Source organism: Lipophrys pholis (assembly GCF_963383615.2).
Source record: "Lipophrys pholis genome assembly, chromosome: 5".
NCBI lineage: Eukaryota > Metazoa > Chordata > Actinopteri > Blenniiformes > Blenniidae > Lipophrys > Lipophrys pholis.
The window spans coordinates 1,008,678-1,023,328 of record NC_137628.1 but is presented as its reverse complement, the minus strand read 5'-3'; the positions used below and the strand labels follow the sequence as shown (position 1 = coordinate 1,023,328).

The window sequence follows — 14,651 nt, the reverse complement described above, 5'->3', positions numbered from 1 at the left end:
AGTTACTATTTAAATAAAGAGACTTGTTGTTTTGATTGGACAGCAGATGTGACTGCTGGTGAACTGATGAAGTGGTGAACGTACCTTCCTCTGTCTATGGTGATGGAGTGGTGAACGTACCTTCCTCTGTCTGTGGTGATGAAGTGGTGAACGTACCTTCCTCTGTCTATGGTGATGGAGTGGTGATGTGATGAAGTGGTGAACGTACCTTCCTCTGTCTATGGTGATGGAGTGGTGATGTGATGAAGTGGTGAACGTACCTTCCTCTGTCTATGGTGATGAAGTGGTGAACGTACCTTCCTCTGTCTGTGGTGATGAAGTGATGAACGTACCTTCCTCTGTCTGTGGTGATGGAGTGGTGAACGTACCTTCCTCTGTCGATGGCCCTGTTTCCACAGTGCCCCTTGGTGCCGGTACGGGTCAGGTCAGAACCGGTTGTTGTGCGTTTCCACTGACTCAGAACCGTTACCAACCGGTACCATTGGTAACCATTTCTCGCAGCCATTTCCAATCACTTCTTCTGCAGCAATCAAGAAACTTTTTGGAAAATGTCCTCCCGTTATGGTGTCACATCCTGCATGATTACGCAACCGTTCATAACCCCGCCTACATTTCAAACCGTTCCCCGTTTAATGGAAACACGGCACTGATACGGGTCTGGTTACGGATAGTCAACCCCCACCTGACCGGCACCGGTACCAAGGGGCACTGTGGAAACTGGGCTTATGTTGATGGAGTGGTGAACGTACCTTCCTCTGTCTATGGTGATGGAGTGGTGATGTGATGAAGTGGTGAAGGTACCTTCCTCGGTCTGTGGTGATGAAGTGGTGAACGTACCTTCCTCTGTCTATGGTGATGGAGTGGTGAACGTACCTTCCTCTGTCTATGGTGATGAAGTGGTGAACGTACCTTCCTCTGTCTATGGTGATGAAGTGGTGAAGGTACCTTCCTCTGTCTGTGGTGATGAAGTGGTGAACGTACCTTCCTCTGTCTATGGTGATGAAGTGGTGAAGGTACCTTCCTCTGTCTGTGGTGATGAAGTGGTGAAGGTACCTTCCTCTGTCTGTGGTGATGAAGTGGTGAAGGTACCTTCCTCTGTCTATGGTGATGGAATGGTGAACGTACCTTCCTCTGTCTATGGTGATGAAGTGGTGAAGGTACCTTCCTCTGTCTATGGTGATGGAATGGTGAACGTACCTTCCTCTGTCTGTGGTGATGAAGTGGTGAACGTACCTTCCTCTGTCTATGGTGATGAAGTGGTGAAGGTACCTTCCTCTGTCTATGGTGATGGAATGGTGAACGTACCTTCCTCTGTCTATGGTGATGAAGTGGTGAACGTACCTTCCTCTGTCTATGGTGATGAAGTGGTGAACGTACCTTCCTCTGTCTGTGGTGATGAAGTGGTGAAGGTACCTTCCTCTGTCTGTGGTGATGAAGTGGTGAAGGTACCTTCCTCTGTCTATGGTGATGGAATGGTGAACGTACCTTCCTCTGTCTATGGTGATGAAGTGGTGAACGTACCTTCCTCTGTCTATGGTGATGAAGTGGTGAACGTACCTTCCTCTGTCTATGGTGATGGAATGGTGAACGTACCTTCCTCTGTCTATGGTGATGAAGTGGTGAACGTACCTTCCTCTGTCTGTGGTGATGAAGTGGTGAACGTACCTTCCTCTGTCTATGGTGATGGAGTGGTGATGTGATGAAGTGGTGAAGGTACCTTCCTCTGTCTGTGGTGATGAAGTGGTGAACGTACCTTCCTCTGTCTATGGTGATGAAGTGGTGATGTGATGAAGTGGTGAATGTACCTTCCTCTGTCTATGGTGATGAAGTGGTGAAGGGACCTTCCTCTGTCTGTGGTGATGAAGTGGTGAAGGTACCTTCCTCTGTCTGTGGTGATGAAGTGGTGATGTGATGAAGTGGTGAATGTACCTTCCTCTGTCTATGGTGATGAAGTGGTGATGTGATGAAGTGGTGAATGTACCTTCCTCTGTCTGTGGTGATGGAGTGGTGAACGTACCTTCCTCTGTCTATGGTGATGAAGTGGTGAACGTACCTTCCTCTGTCTATGGTGATGGAGTGGTGATGTGATGAAGTGGTGAACGTACCTTCCTCTGTCTATGGTGATGAAGTGGTGAACGTACCTTCCTCTGTCTATGGTGATGAAGTGGTGAACGTACCTTCCTCTGTCTATGGTGATGGAGTGGTGATGTGATGAAGTGGTGAACGTACCTTCCTCTGTCTATGGTGATGGAGTGGTGATGTGATGAAATGGTGAACGTACCTTCCTCTGTCTATGGTGATGGAGTGGTGATGTGATGAAATGGTGAACGTACCTTCCTCTGTCTATGGTGATGGAGTGGTGATGTGATGAAGTGGTGAACGTACCTTCCTCTGTCTGTGGTGATGAAGTGGTGAACTGGATCCTCTGGACTGACTGAAGCAGCTGTTTGTTTTCTCTCCTGAACGAAACTTTTTCTGCTGGAAGAAGAAGAAACACTGAGGTCCGGTTCTAAAGACCTCTGAGGTCTTGGTCCTGGTCTGAAGAGCTCTGAGGTCTTGGTCCTGGTCTAAAGACCTCTGAGGTCCTGGTCCTGGTCTGAAGACTGAGACACCACACCTCAGGACTTTCATCACCTCCAGAACCAGAACCAGGACCAGCGGGCTGTCAGGACCTGCGCTGCTCCCAGACGTATATCATCGCATCAAAACCTTTAACCAATCACGTTTGAGGCATCACTTGTTGCTCGGTGAAGAAAGATGTGTATTTTCATATTAATGCTTTTAGCCAATCACAGTTCAGCCATCAACTGTTGCCGGGTAAATAAACCTGCCTGAGGCCTTCACAATCAGTCCTGGAGCATAAAATAAGTGTTGATCAAACTGCTGCTTCAACCAATCAGATTTAGAGTTGGTGACACCAGCACCCTCTGGCAGGCCTACGATGACATCAGAGTATTCGGGCCCTCTGATTGGACAGTCAGTTTGCTTGCCAGAGCTCGCTGAATGCAGATGTAGTGAGCTGCACAAGCAAAAGATATAGTTGAGTTTATTTCATAGCAGTTTTGTCAACCGACAATGGCTGAAGGAGGAGAAGCAATGGATTTGGTTGTAGATTTATTGTTACAGCCGTTTTCAAAAGGTCCCTGAACGCACCACAGCACTGTGAGTGCAGGAAGCTCGACCTCGAGAACTTTGGATCCGTCGAGTTACGAAAGGAAGTGACGGATGAAATGATGATTCTGGAGGAAAACCCTCAGTGATCTCTCCCTTCAGCAGAAGGTTCTAAGTGAGAGCATGGGGCAGCAGTGATCATCCCTGTGTCCACGTCTTCTGTCCAGTGGACATTTTCAGCCCTGAAATTATTGTAATTTTTTTTTCATTTTTAGATATTTTAACGTTTTTATTGAAAAAGCACATCCCAGATTATGATACACCGTAAAGATTGACCAAACTTAAGCTTTATCTGCTTTTAACAAAATAGAAACAAGTAAAAACAACTTAGGTGGGGTACCCTCTTGTTTCTTACATTTTTAAATAGGTTGAAAAAGATCCATGTAGAAGTATTGATTCAAATAGCAGCGTGTTTGGACAAAGCCTGATCTCACAGGCTTGACATATTCCAATTATAAAATGTGTTCTTACTTTTTGTCTGATAGAAAAGAAGAGTTTTTCTATCAAAAAGTTTAAACTTTTGGTTTTTAATTTAAAACTTATCCCAGAAAACGACTTTCAGCTTCAATGTGACAGGAAAGGATCCTGATGGAACTAAAATACAGAAAATCTGTACGACGGGATAACTGACCTCTGAGGAAAGAAAGGAGGATGGAGTTTATGTTCAAATAATCAGGATTGTGAGTATAACATTGCTATATTCCTAAATAATATTACAAATATATGATGTTTTTATTGAAGTTTTTCCATGCAGTTGAGCTGCAGTAGGAGAGTTGTGTACTCCGGTTGTGTTTCTAAAGTAAAGGTATTTATTCTGGCTACACCCGTTTCTGTCATATTACGGCTCCTTATAATCATGACCTGGTTTTAAAGTCATAACAAGTTATTGAGGAGTGAAATACACTGCTGCCACAACCACAACCAGGACCAGAACCTCCACAACCAGAACCAGGGACAGAACCAGGACCAGAACCAGACCCAGACGAGGTGTGGACCAGCTCTCACCATCTTGTTATAGTGATGTTTGCAGTAGCCGCAGTATTTCACATTATCAGCTTCAGGACCTTCTTCTTCACACAGGAGTCCAGCCATCTGAGCACTGAGACACACACTGTTAGAGACACACACACACACACACACACACACACACACACACACACACACACACACACACACACACACACACACACACACACACACACACACACACACACACACACACACACACACACGCACGCACGCACGCACGCACACACACACACACACACACACACACACACACACACACCAGGTGACGTGGAAGGCCTGCCGGCAGCCCGGCCGGTTGCAGGTCATACAGGCGCCGCAGGCCGCTTTACTCTCTCGGCCGTGATCCTCGCAGATGTAACACGTCTGGAGGAAAAGCAGGAGATGGTTTGTTTTCAGCGACGAGAGAGAAGATGTAAGGGGAGTTGAGTCGTGTTCCAATACGATCAATAAAGGAATCAGATTTCACGTCTTTCAGTCACAACACCACGTCACAGGTTGACAGCCAGTATTAAACACCGACCCTCAGCTGTGACGAGGATTGTTCAGGTTGTTAAAGTGAATAAAGCGCTTCTCTTACATCTTTGATAGACGATGGAATGTATTTGTCTCACAGTATCCCAGCTCTCCAGCCCAGTATTAAGGGCTGGTATAGAATGTATTTGTCTCACAGTATCCCAGCTCTCCAGCCCAGTATTAAGGGCTGGTATAGAATGTATTTGTCTCACAGTATCCCAGCTCTCCAGCCCAGTATTAAGGGCTGGTATAGAAGGTATTAGTCTCACAGTATCACAGCTCTCCAGCCCAGTATTAAGGGCTGGTATAGAATGTATTTGTCTCACAGTATCACAGCTCTCCAGCCCAGTATTAAGGGCTGGTATAGAATGTATTAGTCTCACAGTATCACAGCTCTCCAGCACATCCTTCACAAGAGTCTTTGACATTAGATATTCTAGAAAACTAGACTCAACCGTGTTTGTGAGATTGTGATCAGTTCAGGGAAGAACCGTCAGAATTTTAAAGAATTGTTAGATCCAGTCCATCTCCAAGATGGCGGCGATGAGAGTCTCCGCCGTCACCCTGTCACCTCCCCTCACCCTGTCACCTCCTTACCCTGTCACCTCCCCTCACCCTGTCACCTCCCCTCACCCTGTCACCTCCTTACCCTGTCACCTCCTTACCCTGTCACCTCCCCTCACCCTGTCACCTCCTTACCCTGTCACCTCCCCTCACCCTGTCACCTCCCCTCACCCTGTCACCTCCCCTCACCCTGTCACTTCCCCTCACCCTGTTGCGTCCTGGACGAATCAGAGAAGACAGAGTTCATCACCAAACCCCTCAACCTCCACCCCTGATGTGTCCTGGACAAAAAGCTGGAGCAGCTCAGAGCGGCGATCCTGGACCAAACCGTTGAACCAGCGGAGTTCTTCAACGTCCATCGTCTTGACAGAACAGCTGAGTCGGGAAAGTCTAGAGGCGGAGTTCAGCCTCCAGGTTGTCCAGGTACAAACGACGGCTGAACCAATCAACTCCGGCAGTGACGCCAGTGTGTTTAGGAAGTGGTCGTGGGAATTATCGGGAAGCTAGCGGAGGACACGATCCCCAAACGAAGTTAAAGAGACACGAACACTTATTCCAGCAGCTGTTTTCATGGTGATGTGCGCTGCCCCCTGCTGGATGTACTGATTAACACCAGTTGACTTCTGCAGCTGCAGAGAGAAGCAGGTTAAGTGTCGTACCTTGATGTATCGCTCATGGGGGACAAACTGCAGGATGATGGGCTCCATCGTCAGCACGTTGGCGAACTGCACCTCCGGGATGTAGAGGGCACACACCACATGAGCCCAGCCTGACCAGCAGGGGGCAGCACGTCAGCTTCAACATCAACACTGCAGGAAGATTAGAAGGGAAAGCATCTGAGGGGTTTACCTCCGCTGTCTGTCCTCTTGAGGGCGCCATCTTTGTGGGGACACAGTTCACACCTCTGAGGAGAAGAAGAAAAGCAGGGACCAATTATCGTGACCAGACAACACACAACACCCACAGCACACTCACAATACCAAACAAGAGCATTCAGAGAGTTCTGACCTCCGCCAGGGGTCGGCCTGGACCCAGGGAAATGACACATACTCCACATCCAGATCAACTGCCTTCATTCAGTCATTTAATTTGGTGAGCCAATGAATTTATTTCATAATTTGAAAGAACACAGGGTAAGACCTTCTTTCATGGTATCATCCGAACCGTAGTTGAGAAGCCTGGCGTATTATGGAGTTTCACTCACTAACTTGTGGCTCATGTCTGCTGGTAACAAAAGATGTCTGTCGAGAGATTCTGATGTTGGATGGAGGGAGGAGGAAAGATTCTGGTAGTTTGTGGAGTTGGATGGAGGGAGGAGGAAAGATTCTGGTAGTTTGTGGAGTTGGATGGAGGGAGGAGGAAAGATTCTGGTAGTTTGTGGAGTTAGATGGAGGGAGGAGGAAAGACACTGGTAGTTTGTGGAGTTAGATGGAGGGAGGAGGAAAGACACTGGTAGTTTGTGGAGTTGGATGGAGGGAGGAGGAAAGATTCTGGTAGTTTGTGGAGTTGGATGGAGGGAGGGAGGGAGGAGGAAAGACACTGGTAGTTTGTAGAGTTGGAGGGAGGGAGGAGGAAAGATTCTGGTAGCTTGTGGAGTTGGATGGATGGAGGGAGGAGGAAAGACACTGCTAGTTTGTGGAGTTAGATGGAGGGAGGAGGAAAGACACTGGTAGTTTGTGGAGTTGGATGGAGGGAGGAGGAAAGATTCTGGTAGTTTGTGGAGTTGGATGGAGGGAGGGAGGAGGAAAGACACTGGTAGTTTGTGGAGTTGGATGGAGGGAGGAGGAAAGATTCTGGTAGTTTGTGGAGTTGGATGGAGGGAGGGAGGAAAGACTGGTAGTTTGTGGAGTTGGAGGGAGGGAGGAGGAAAGACACTGGTAGTTTGTGGAGTTGGAGGGAGGGAGGAGGAAAGATTCTGGTAGTTTGTGGAGTTGGATGGAGGGAGGGAGGAGGAAAGACACTGGTAGTTTGTGGAGTTGGATGGAGGGAGGGAGGAAAGACTGGTAGTTTGTGGAGTTGGATGGAGGGAGGAGGAAAGACACTGTTGTGCAGAAGTGTGGCAGTTTATTCCTCTTTTAGCACACACTGGTCTAATAGCGGTCATTTCACACACACACACACACACACACACACACACACACACACACACACACACACACACACACACACACACACACACACACACACACACACACACACACACACACACACACACACACACACACCTGCAGTATAGCACCGGAGCGCAACAGGACAACAACAAACACTTTCCAAAACCAAAACATGCTACAACTCCATTTCCCACAATGCACCTGTCATTGAAAGTGACAGGCTGAGCATGTAACAATATAAAGCAAAATTAAAATCTGTAACAATTATTTTTGAGGTGGATCACCACCAAAACTTAACGTGTTCTTCCTCTGATCAAAATGCACTTGTGGACCAATTTTCATGGAGATCAGCTCAGTAGTTTTTGAGATATCTTGTTAACAATCAGACAAAGAAAAATGGGGATTTTAGAACTTCCTTGATGGAGGCAACAACATCCAACCCCAACAGTACACACAGTACCAAACAACAACATCCAACCCCAACAGCACACACAGTACCAAACAACAACATCCAACATCCAACCCCAACAGCACACACAGTACCAAACAACAACATCCAACACCAACAGAACACACAGTACCAAACAACAACATCCAACCCCAACAGTACACACAGTACCAAACAACAACATCCAACCCCAACAGCACACACAGTACCAAACAACAACATCCAACACCAACACCAACAGAACACACAGTACCAAACACACCACCCAGATTAACAGCAAAGTATCTATAATATCAAGACATTCATTTCAGACTGATCTTAAACTACAGATTCATGCTGATTCAGTTCAGGATTAAGAATCCTCTCATGGCTGATTTATGATTGAAATTAATCTCACATTATGCTCTGTAACCTGGGTGTTTAGAGGAGGAAGATGCTCTATAACAGGGGTCCTCAGTTATTTCCCCCCCCGAGGGCCAAAATCAGAGCAGGAAGCCAAACCAAGGGCCGGAACCGTCTTTTTGCAAATGTTAGCTGATGTTTCCATTATTACTATTATTATTGTTGTTATCATCGTGATTATTATTATTAGCAGTCAAGGTGGTTGTAGTAATACTTTAAGGGATTTTCAAAGTTTGTGTTGAGACTCACATAAAAAAGCACTCTTGAAAAAAGTAAGAGTAAAACCAACTATCTAATTATTTACACCCTGAGAGACAGGGACAGGGACAGAGACAGAGTCAGAGACAGGGACAGGGACAGAGACAGAGACAGGGACAGAGACAGGGACAGATACAGAGACAGGCAGGGACAGAGTCAGAGACAGTCAGAGACAGAGACAGGCAGGGACAGAGTCAGAGACAGGGACAGAGACATGGACATAGACATGGACAGAGACAGGGACAGAGACAGGCAGGGACAGAGACAGAGTCAGAGACATGGACATAGACAGGGACATATTCAGAGACAGGGACAGAGACAGGCAGGGACATAGTCAGAGACAGACAAAGTCAGAGACAGGGACAGACAGAGACAGGGACAGAGACAGAAATACAAGGAGAAATTTACAGTTTCTTACTTTTTAAATTCCATAATTGTTGTTTCAGTCCTGCTTTGGTTTCTCATTTCATCCATTTCTTGTTTTTAATTATTTGAAGTATAAAAACTGCTATATAAATGAACTCATTATAACATATATAATTTTTATTAGAATACACCAGTTAGATGCCAAATAAACCAAAATGAATGAGTTCACTCACCAATCAGTGAGAAAAGTGATGAGATGATAAAATCCCTCTGATGTTGCATCAGAAAGTCTGTTTCTGATTCTGTTTCTTTAAGTCGGTGATCAGAGGTGAAGAACACTCCTCCACCCAATCCTCCACCCAATCCTCCACCCAATCCTCCACCCAATCCTCCACCCAATCCTCCACCCTTCGAGTCGCAGTATTATCACACAGTTACCAAGATCGTTTCCCATCATTCCTGACACATTCCTGACATTCTTCATGTGACGTAATGCTTCTGAATATAGTTCTTAAATGGGCCGGACATTCCTGGAACATCTTTTTAGAATAAATCTTCCTAGAAGATGAAGAACCAGCTGTACTGGTGAAGTTAGTAACTGAGCGTGTGGATTAGTAGTGATGTGTTGATGTGTTCTACAGAGTGTCAGCATTCGCTCCCTGCAGCATCCTCCTCTCTGATCAACTCAATGGAGGTTCTCTGAATGCTGAGCGCTCTGGAGTGTGTCCACTGTTCAGTAGCTGCTGGGAGAAGAACTGGGGGGGTGGAGTCATGGGGGGTGGAGTCATGGGGGGTGGAGTCATGGGGGGTGGAGTCATGGGGGTGGAGTCATTGGGGGGGTGGAGTCATGGGGGTGGAGTCATTGGGGGGGTGGAGTCATGGGGGTGGAGTCATGGAGGGGGTGGAGTCATGGGGGGGTGGAGTCATGGGGGGTGGGGTCATGGGGGGTGGGGTCATGGGGGGGTGGAGTCATGGGGGGTGGAGTCATTGGGGGGGTGGAGTCATGGGGGTGGAGTCATTGGGGGGTGGAGTCATGGAGGGGGTGGAGTCATGGGGGGTGGAGTCATTGGGGGTGGAGTCATTGGGGGGTGGAGTCATGGGGGGTGGAGTCATTGGGGGGGTGGAGTCATGGGGGTGGAGTCATTGGGGGGGTGGAGTCATGGGGGTGGAGTCATGGAGGGGGTGGAGTCATGGGGGGGTGGAGTCATGGGGGGTGGGGTCATGGGGGGTGGGGTCATGGGGGGGTGGAGTCAGATGTTTTTAAACTCAGTTGTAGACCTGACTTGTTTTAGGTCCTGGGTGACCCGCCTCCACCCGCCTCCACCCGCCTCCACCTGAGACGGTGGTTCTCATGTCCTCTGGTTCACGGTGCGTCCTGGCGGCTGGACGCGTCTCTCATAGCAAAATACAACTGATGATAACAAATTCTCCCGATTCGCCTCATTCCTGACAGATTAATGAGAGAACTCTACGATACCACAGACTCTGGCTCCGACTACGGTGTGGGATGAGGTCCAAACAAGTTAGAGCAGCACATTTCCCACTTTATTTCATGTTGACGTGCAGCTCATGGGCCGGCGCCTATTGAGGACCCCTGCTCTATAACCTGGATGTTAAGGGGAGGAAGATGCTCTATAACCTGGATGTTAAGGGGAGGAAGATGCTCTATAACCTGGATGTTAAGGGGAGGAAGATGCTCTATAACCTGAATGTTAAGGGGAGGGAGATGCTCTATAACCTGAATGTTAAGAGGAGGGAGATGCTCTATAATCTGGATGTTAGTGGCGGAAGATGCTCTAAAATCTAGATGTTAGTGGAGGAAGATGCTCTATAATCTGGATGTTAAGAGGAGGAAGATGCTCTATAATCTGGATGTTAGTGGCGGAAGATGCTCTAAAATCTAGATGTTAGTGGAGGAAGATGCTCTATAATCTGGATGTTAGTGGCGGAAGATGCTCTAAAATCTAGATGTTAGTGGAGGAAGATGCTCTATAACCTGGATGTTGAGAGGAGGAAGATGCTCTATAATCTGGATGTTAAGAGGAGGAAGATGCTCTATAATCCGGATGTTAGTGGCGGAAGATGCTCTAAAATCTAGATGTTAGTGGAGGAAGATGCTCTAAAATCTATATGTTAGTGGAGGAAGATGCTCTATAACCTGGATGTTAAGATGAGGAAGATGCTCTATTATCTGGATGTTCGAGGATGAATAAACTCTATAATCTCGATGTTAGTGGAGGAGGATGCTCTGTAATCTGGATGGGAGAGGAGGGAGATGCTCTGTAATCTGTAATTTTATAAAGATAACACAACTGCAATTGAAGCATGCCAAGAGGCTCTTCCTCCAGCAAACAGGAGTTTAGTGAGATAGTAACAGAGCTGCTCTACAATGGAGAGACAGCCGCTCTCCATAATGCCAATAGCAGGACAGAGTCACTGAGTTGACGAGTTACTAACAAGTTATTAAGTCAAAAGGTCGCAGGAGAAACGTTGTTATTGTTTCACTCGTGTTGTTGTACAGAACAGGTGTGTGTGTGTGTGTGTGTGTGTGTGTGTGTGTGTGTGTGTGTGTGTGTGTGTGTGTGTGTGTGTGTGTGTGTGTGTGTGTGTGTGTGTGTGTGTGTGTGTGTGTGTGTGTGTGTGTGTGTGTGTGTGTGTGTGTGTGTGTGTGTGTGACTCACCACTCGTGCCGCTCGCTCCTGTGACTCACACTTCCGACAGAACCAGGGACCAGTGGGCACCTGGACGATACCGTAGCATGCTGACACACACACACACACACACACACACACACACACACACACACACACACACACACACACACACACACACACACACACACACACACACACACACACACACACACACACACACACACACACACACACACACACACACACACACACACACACACACACACACAGAGGAAGACTCAGTGAGGAAGAAGCTCTTTCTAAAGCGAAGCTGCTTCAGTTTAAGACAGTCGAGGTGTTCGGCTCTCAACATTTCTTTATTTCACCGTCTCTTAACTTCAACCAAGCCGACAGCAGATTCACTGGTTTACTTTCTGGTTTACTTTCTGGTTTACTTTCTGGTTTACTTTCTGGTTTACTTTCTGGTTTACTCAGGCCACTGTCCATCTTCCATGTTTTTGAAGCATGTGAGGCTCCTGAGATTGACGTCTTCTTTTATTGGGATCAAAACAGTTCAATTAATTGTAAAATGCAGTTTCTTGGAAGAGGACAAAGGCTGACCGGAAGACATGAAGCAGACTTCTTCTAAATAGTTCAGATGGAACCAGGTTGAACAGCTGGACTGGAGTGATGCTTCTGTTTAGAACAGAGTGTTGTTCAATGTAATGAACTGCAAAGAGTTTGTTTTCTTCCTAAAGTTGAAAACCATCCTGAGTGTTTCCCGACACTGACTGTTGTTCTTTACTTTGGATTCTGTCAGTGTTTCTGCTGCTGTGTGTAAAACACAACCCTTTACTTTAACCAACACGGTGTTGTCACGTGAACAGTTGTTGAGTAAACAGAGCCTGAGTTTGGTGACTTCAGGGTCCAGTCGCTCAGACAAACAACCACTTAGTTCTGCTGCTTTAGGTTTCTCCTTCAGTACTTCTACTCGGTGGACGGACAACTCGTCCACGTGATTCTGTACAACTCGTCCAGGATTATTTTTTTTTAACCTTACTGATTTGAAGGATTGGATTTCAAAGTATATTCAACACATTTGGAAGGATTATTAAGTATATCTGACACATAAACAAAGCTGATTTGTTAAGGAGGTGGTGGGCCTCGTGCACCGGCTCAGACTTCAGGTCTTCACAAATGTATTTCTGAAGACAAATAGAGGTTGTGCAGTTGAAAAGTTAAAACTGCTCAGGAGCTGAGAGCTTTGAGTGATGCGTTCAGGTGCATCACGTAATCCCGCCTTCCAACATGTTAAACTGCGGGGCTCATACAGTCGTGACCTCACATGATAAACCTGATTCAAATATGACTGATAGTCAATAGAGAGCTGGAACGTGCAGCACACGGCAGTGTGTGTGTGTGTGTGGGGGGGGGGGGGGGGGGGGGGGATTCTTCAGGAGAAACAAGGCCATCTATACTATATTAAATATATATGGACATATATATAAAATATCAATTAGAAATAAAAGTACATTGTACAGGATTTATTTTCTCAAAAACATTCAGAATCCATGGACGAGTTGTCTGGGGTAGCAGTTTGTGGAGTAGTTGTCCTACTATCCTCTCACTCTCTCACTCTCTCACTCTCTAGTCATGTAAATAACTCCCTTTACTCCCTTTAACACTTCTTTCTCTTCACAGATCGTTCCCACCGCCTGAGCTGTACCCAAAGTGTTTTATATCGTTTAACCACATTCACACACATTCACACACCACTGTCCACTGGAGCGTGTGGACAGGTGGAGATGGGAATCGAACCTGCAACCGTCTAATTATGGGACGACCGCTCCACCAAGCCGCAGTCACTCCATGTGTCATCCAGCCCGGCCCGGCCCGGCTCGGTGTGACCCGGCTCGGCTCGGCTCGGCTCTGCCTGGTCAAATATGCGCCGAGAAGGGAAACAACAAACCGCACGCCCCCCCCGAGCTCACCCCTCCCACACGCATCAACACACACACACACGCACAAACACGCACGTAGACATCGGCAGCGGCTTCCGCAGCAGCGGCCCTCCGCCGCTCCGCCGCCGGGGAGGAGGCTCCGCCGCCGGGAGGACGCTCCCCCGCTCTGCGGCGGCCGCTCACCCTGGTGCACGGCCACGCTGCAGCCATGTCCATCGCAGTACACCAGCGGGTTCTCCGCCCAGCCCCGCTCGTCCGAACACACGCAGCAGCCGCCGACCATTTCCCGCATGCTGCTCCCAGAAGAACCGGACCTCCAGTCCCGGTACACGGACCCTTCGGGCCCGTCAGGCGCTCGTCCCGCACCGGGCCGCCGCTCCGCGCATAGCCGAGGGCCGCGTGCGTGGCGCAGGTTTTAGCGCAGCGGGGAAGCGAAATCTGTGCGTGGGGTTTGCGGTGCTGCTGCTGTTGCTGCGTTTTTCCGTGATGTCCTCCCGTCCCCATAGAGCCGATGCAGTGCGCATGCTCAGACCTGCTCCGCTGGCTCTCAATAATCACAACGAAGATACAAAACGTCACTATTTCTCCACTTTAGACTGAATTTTCACCTACTTTTCTCTCAGTTACACAAGAAAAACACAATTTCACTGTGCTGTCACGCACGTACGTCAGTGTACGTCCGTGTTTTACCGGTTTTACGCATCAGGAGGAAAACATGTGGATGAATGAGACAAACCGCTGGCTGCAATCGGTGCTCCGCAGCGCCTCTGCAGGAGGTAGTGGCCACTGCAGGCAGGATTACAGCCTGTTTCACCATCCAGAGCTGAGCTGCAAGAACAGAGACCTTCCAACACGATGATGCTTTCAAACGTGCCAACAAATGATCATAGAACAATAAAGAAAAGAAGCTCAGGACACGGGACACGTTTGGTCCTCGTCACGTGATGCTTTTCCAAAATACTTGTAAAACTACCAAGTGGTCTAAAACACAGTTCTGGGATTATTTTATGCCAACAACGACTAGTCTCAACACAAATTATTAAAGTATTACTGTTTGATAAACGGCTTCACAGTTTTCCTATTATGATTACTTTCATTCCTTCTGATGGTATTTCCATCAATCTTCTGGACAGGTGACGAAAGGTTCACCTGGACAGGTGAGGAAAGGTACACCTGGACAGGTGAGGAAAGGTTT

At 47.6% G+C, this 14,651-nt stretch overlaps 1 protein-coding gene across 1 annotated transcript in view; it reads right to left on the bottom strand.

Annotated features, from left to right (window-relative positions):
• The window catches only part of LOC308109756 (protein AF-17-like), a 35,772-nt gene extending 21,814 nt beyond the window's left edge, over positions 1 to 13,958 (bottom strand). Inside the window, exons 1-7 of the mRNA XM_080463556.1 lie at positions 13,640 to 13,958; positions 11,544 to 11,623; positions 6,127 to 6,181; positions 5,937 to 6,046; positions 4,460 to 4,563; positions 4,177 to 4,270; positions 2,386 to 2,478 (exon numbers count right to left, since the gene is read on the bottom strand). Coding sequence (XP_080319682.1) covers positions 2,386 to 2,478; positions 4,177 to 4,270; positions 4,460 to 4,563; positions 5,937 to 6,046; positions 6,127 to 6,181; positions 11,544 to 11,623; positions 13,640 to 13,748 — 645 coding nt within the window. The 5' untranslated portion in view covers positions 13,749 to 13,958. The remainder of the gene's footprint in view (positions 1 to 2,385; positions 2,479 to 4,176; positions 4,271 to 4,459; positions 4,564 to 5,936; positions 6,047 to 6,126; positions 6,182 to 11,543; positions 11,624 to 13,639) is intronic.
• Between the last annotated feature and the right edge of the window lie 693 nt (positions 13,959 to 14,651).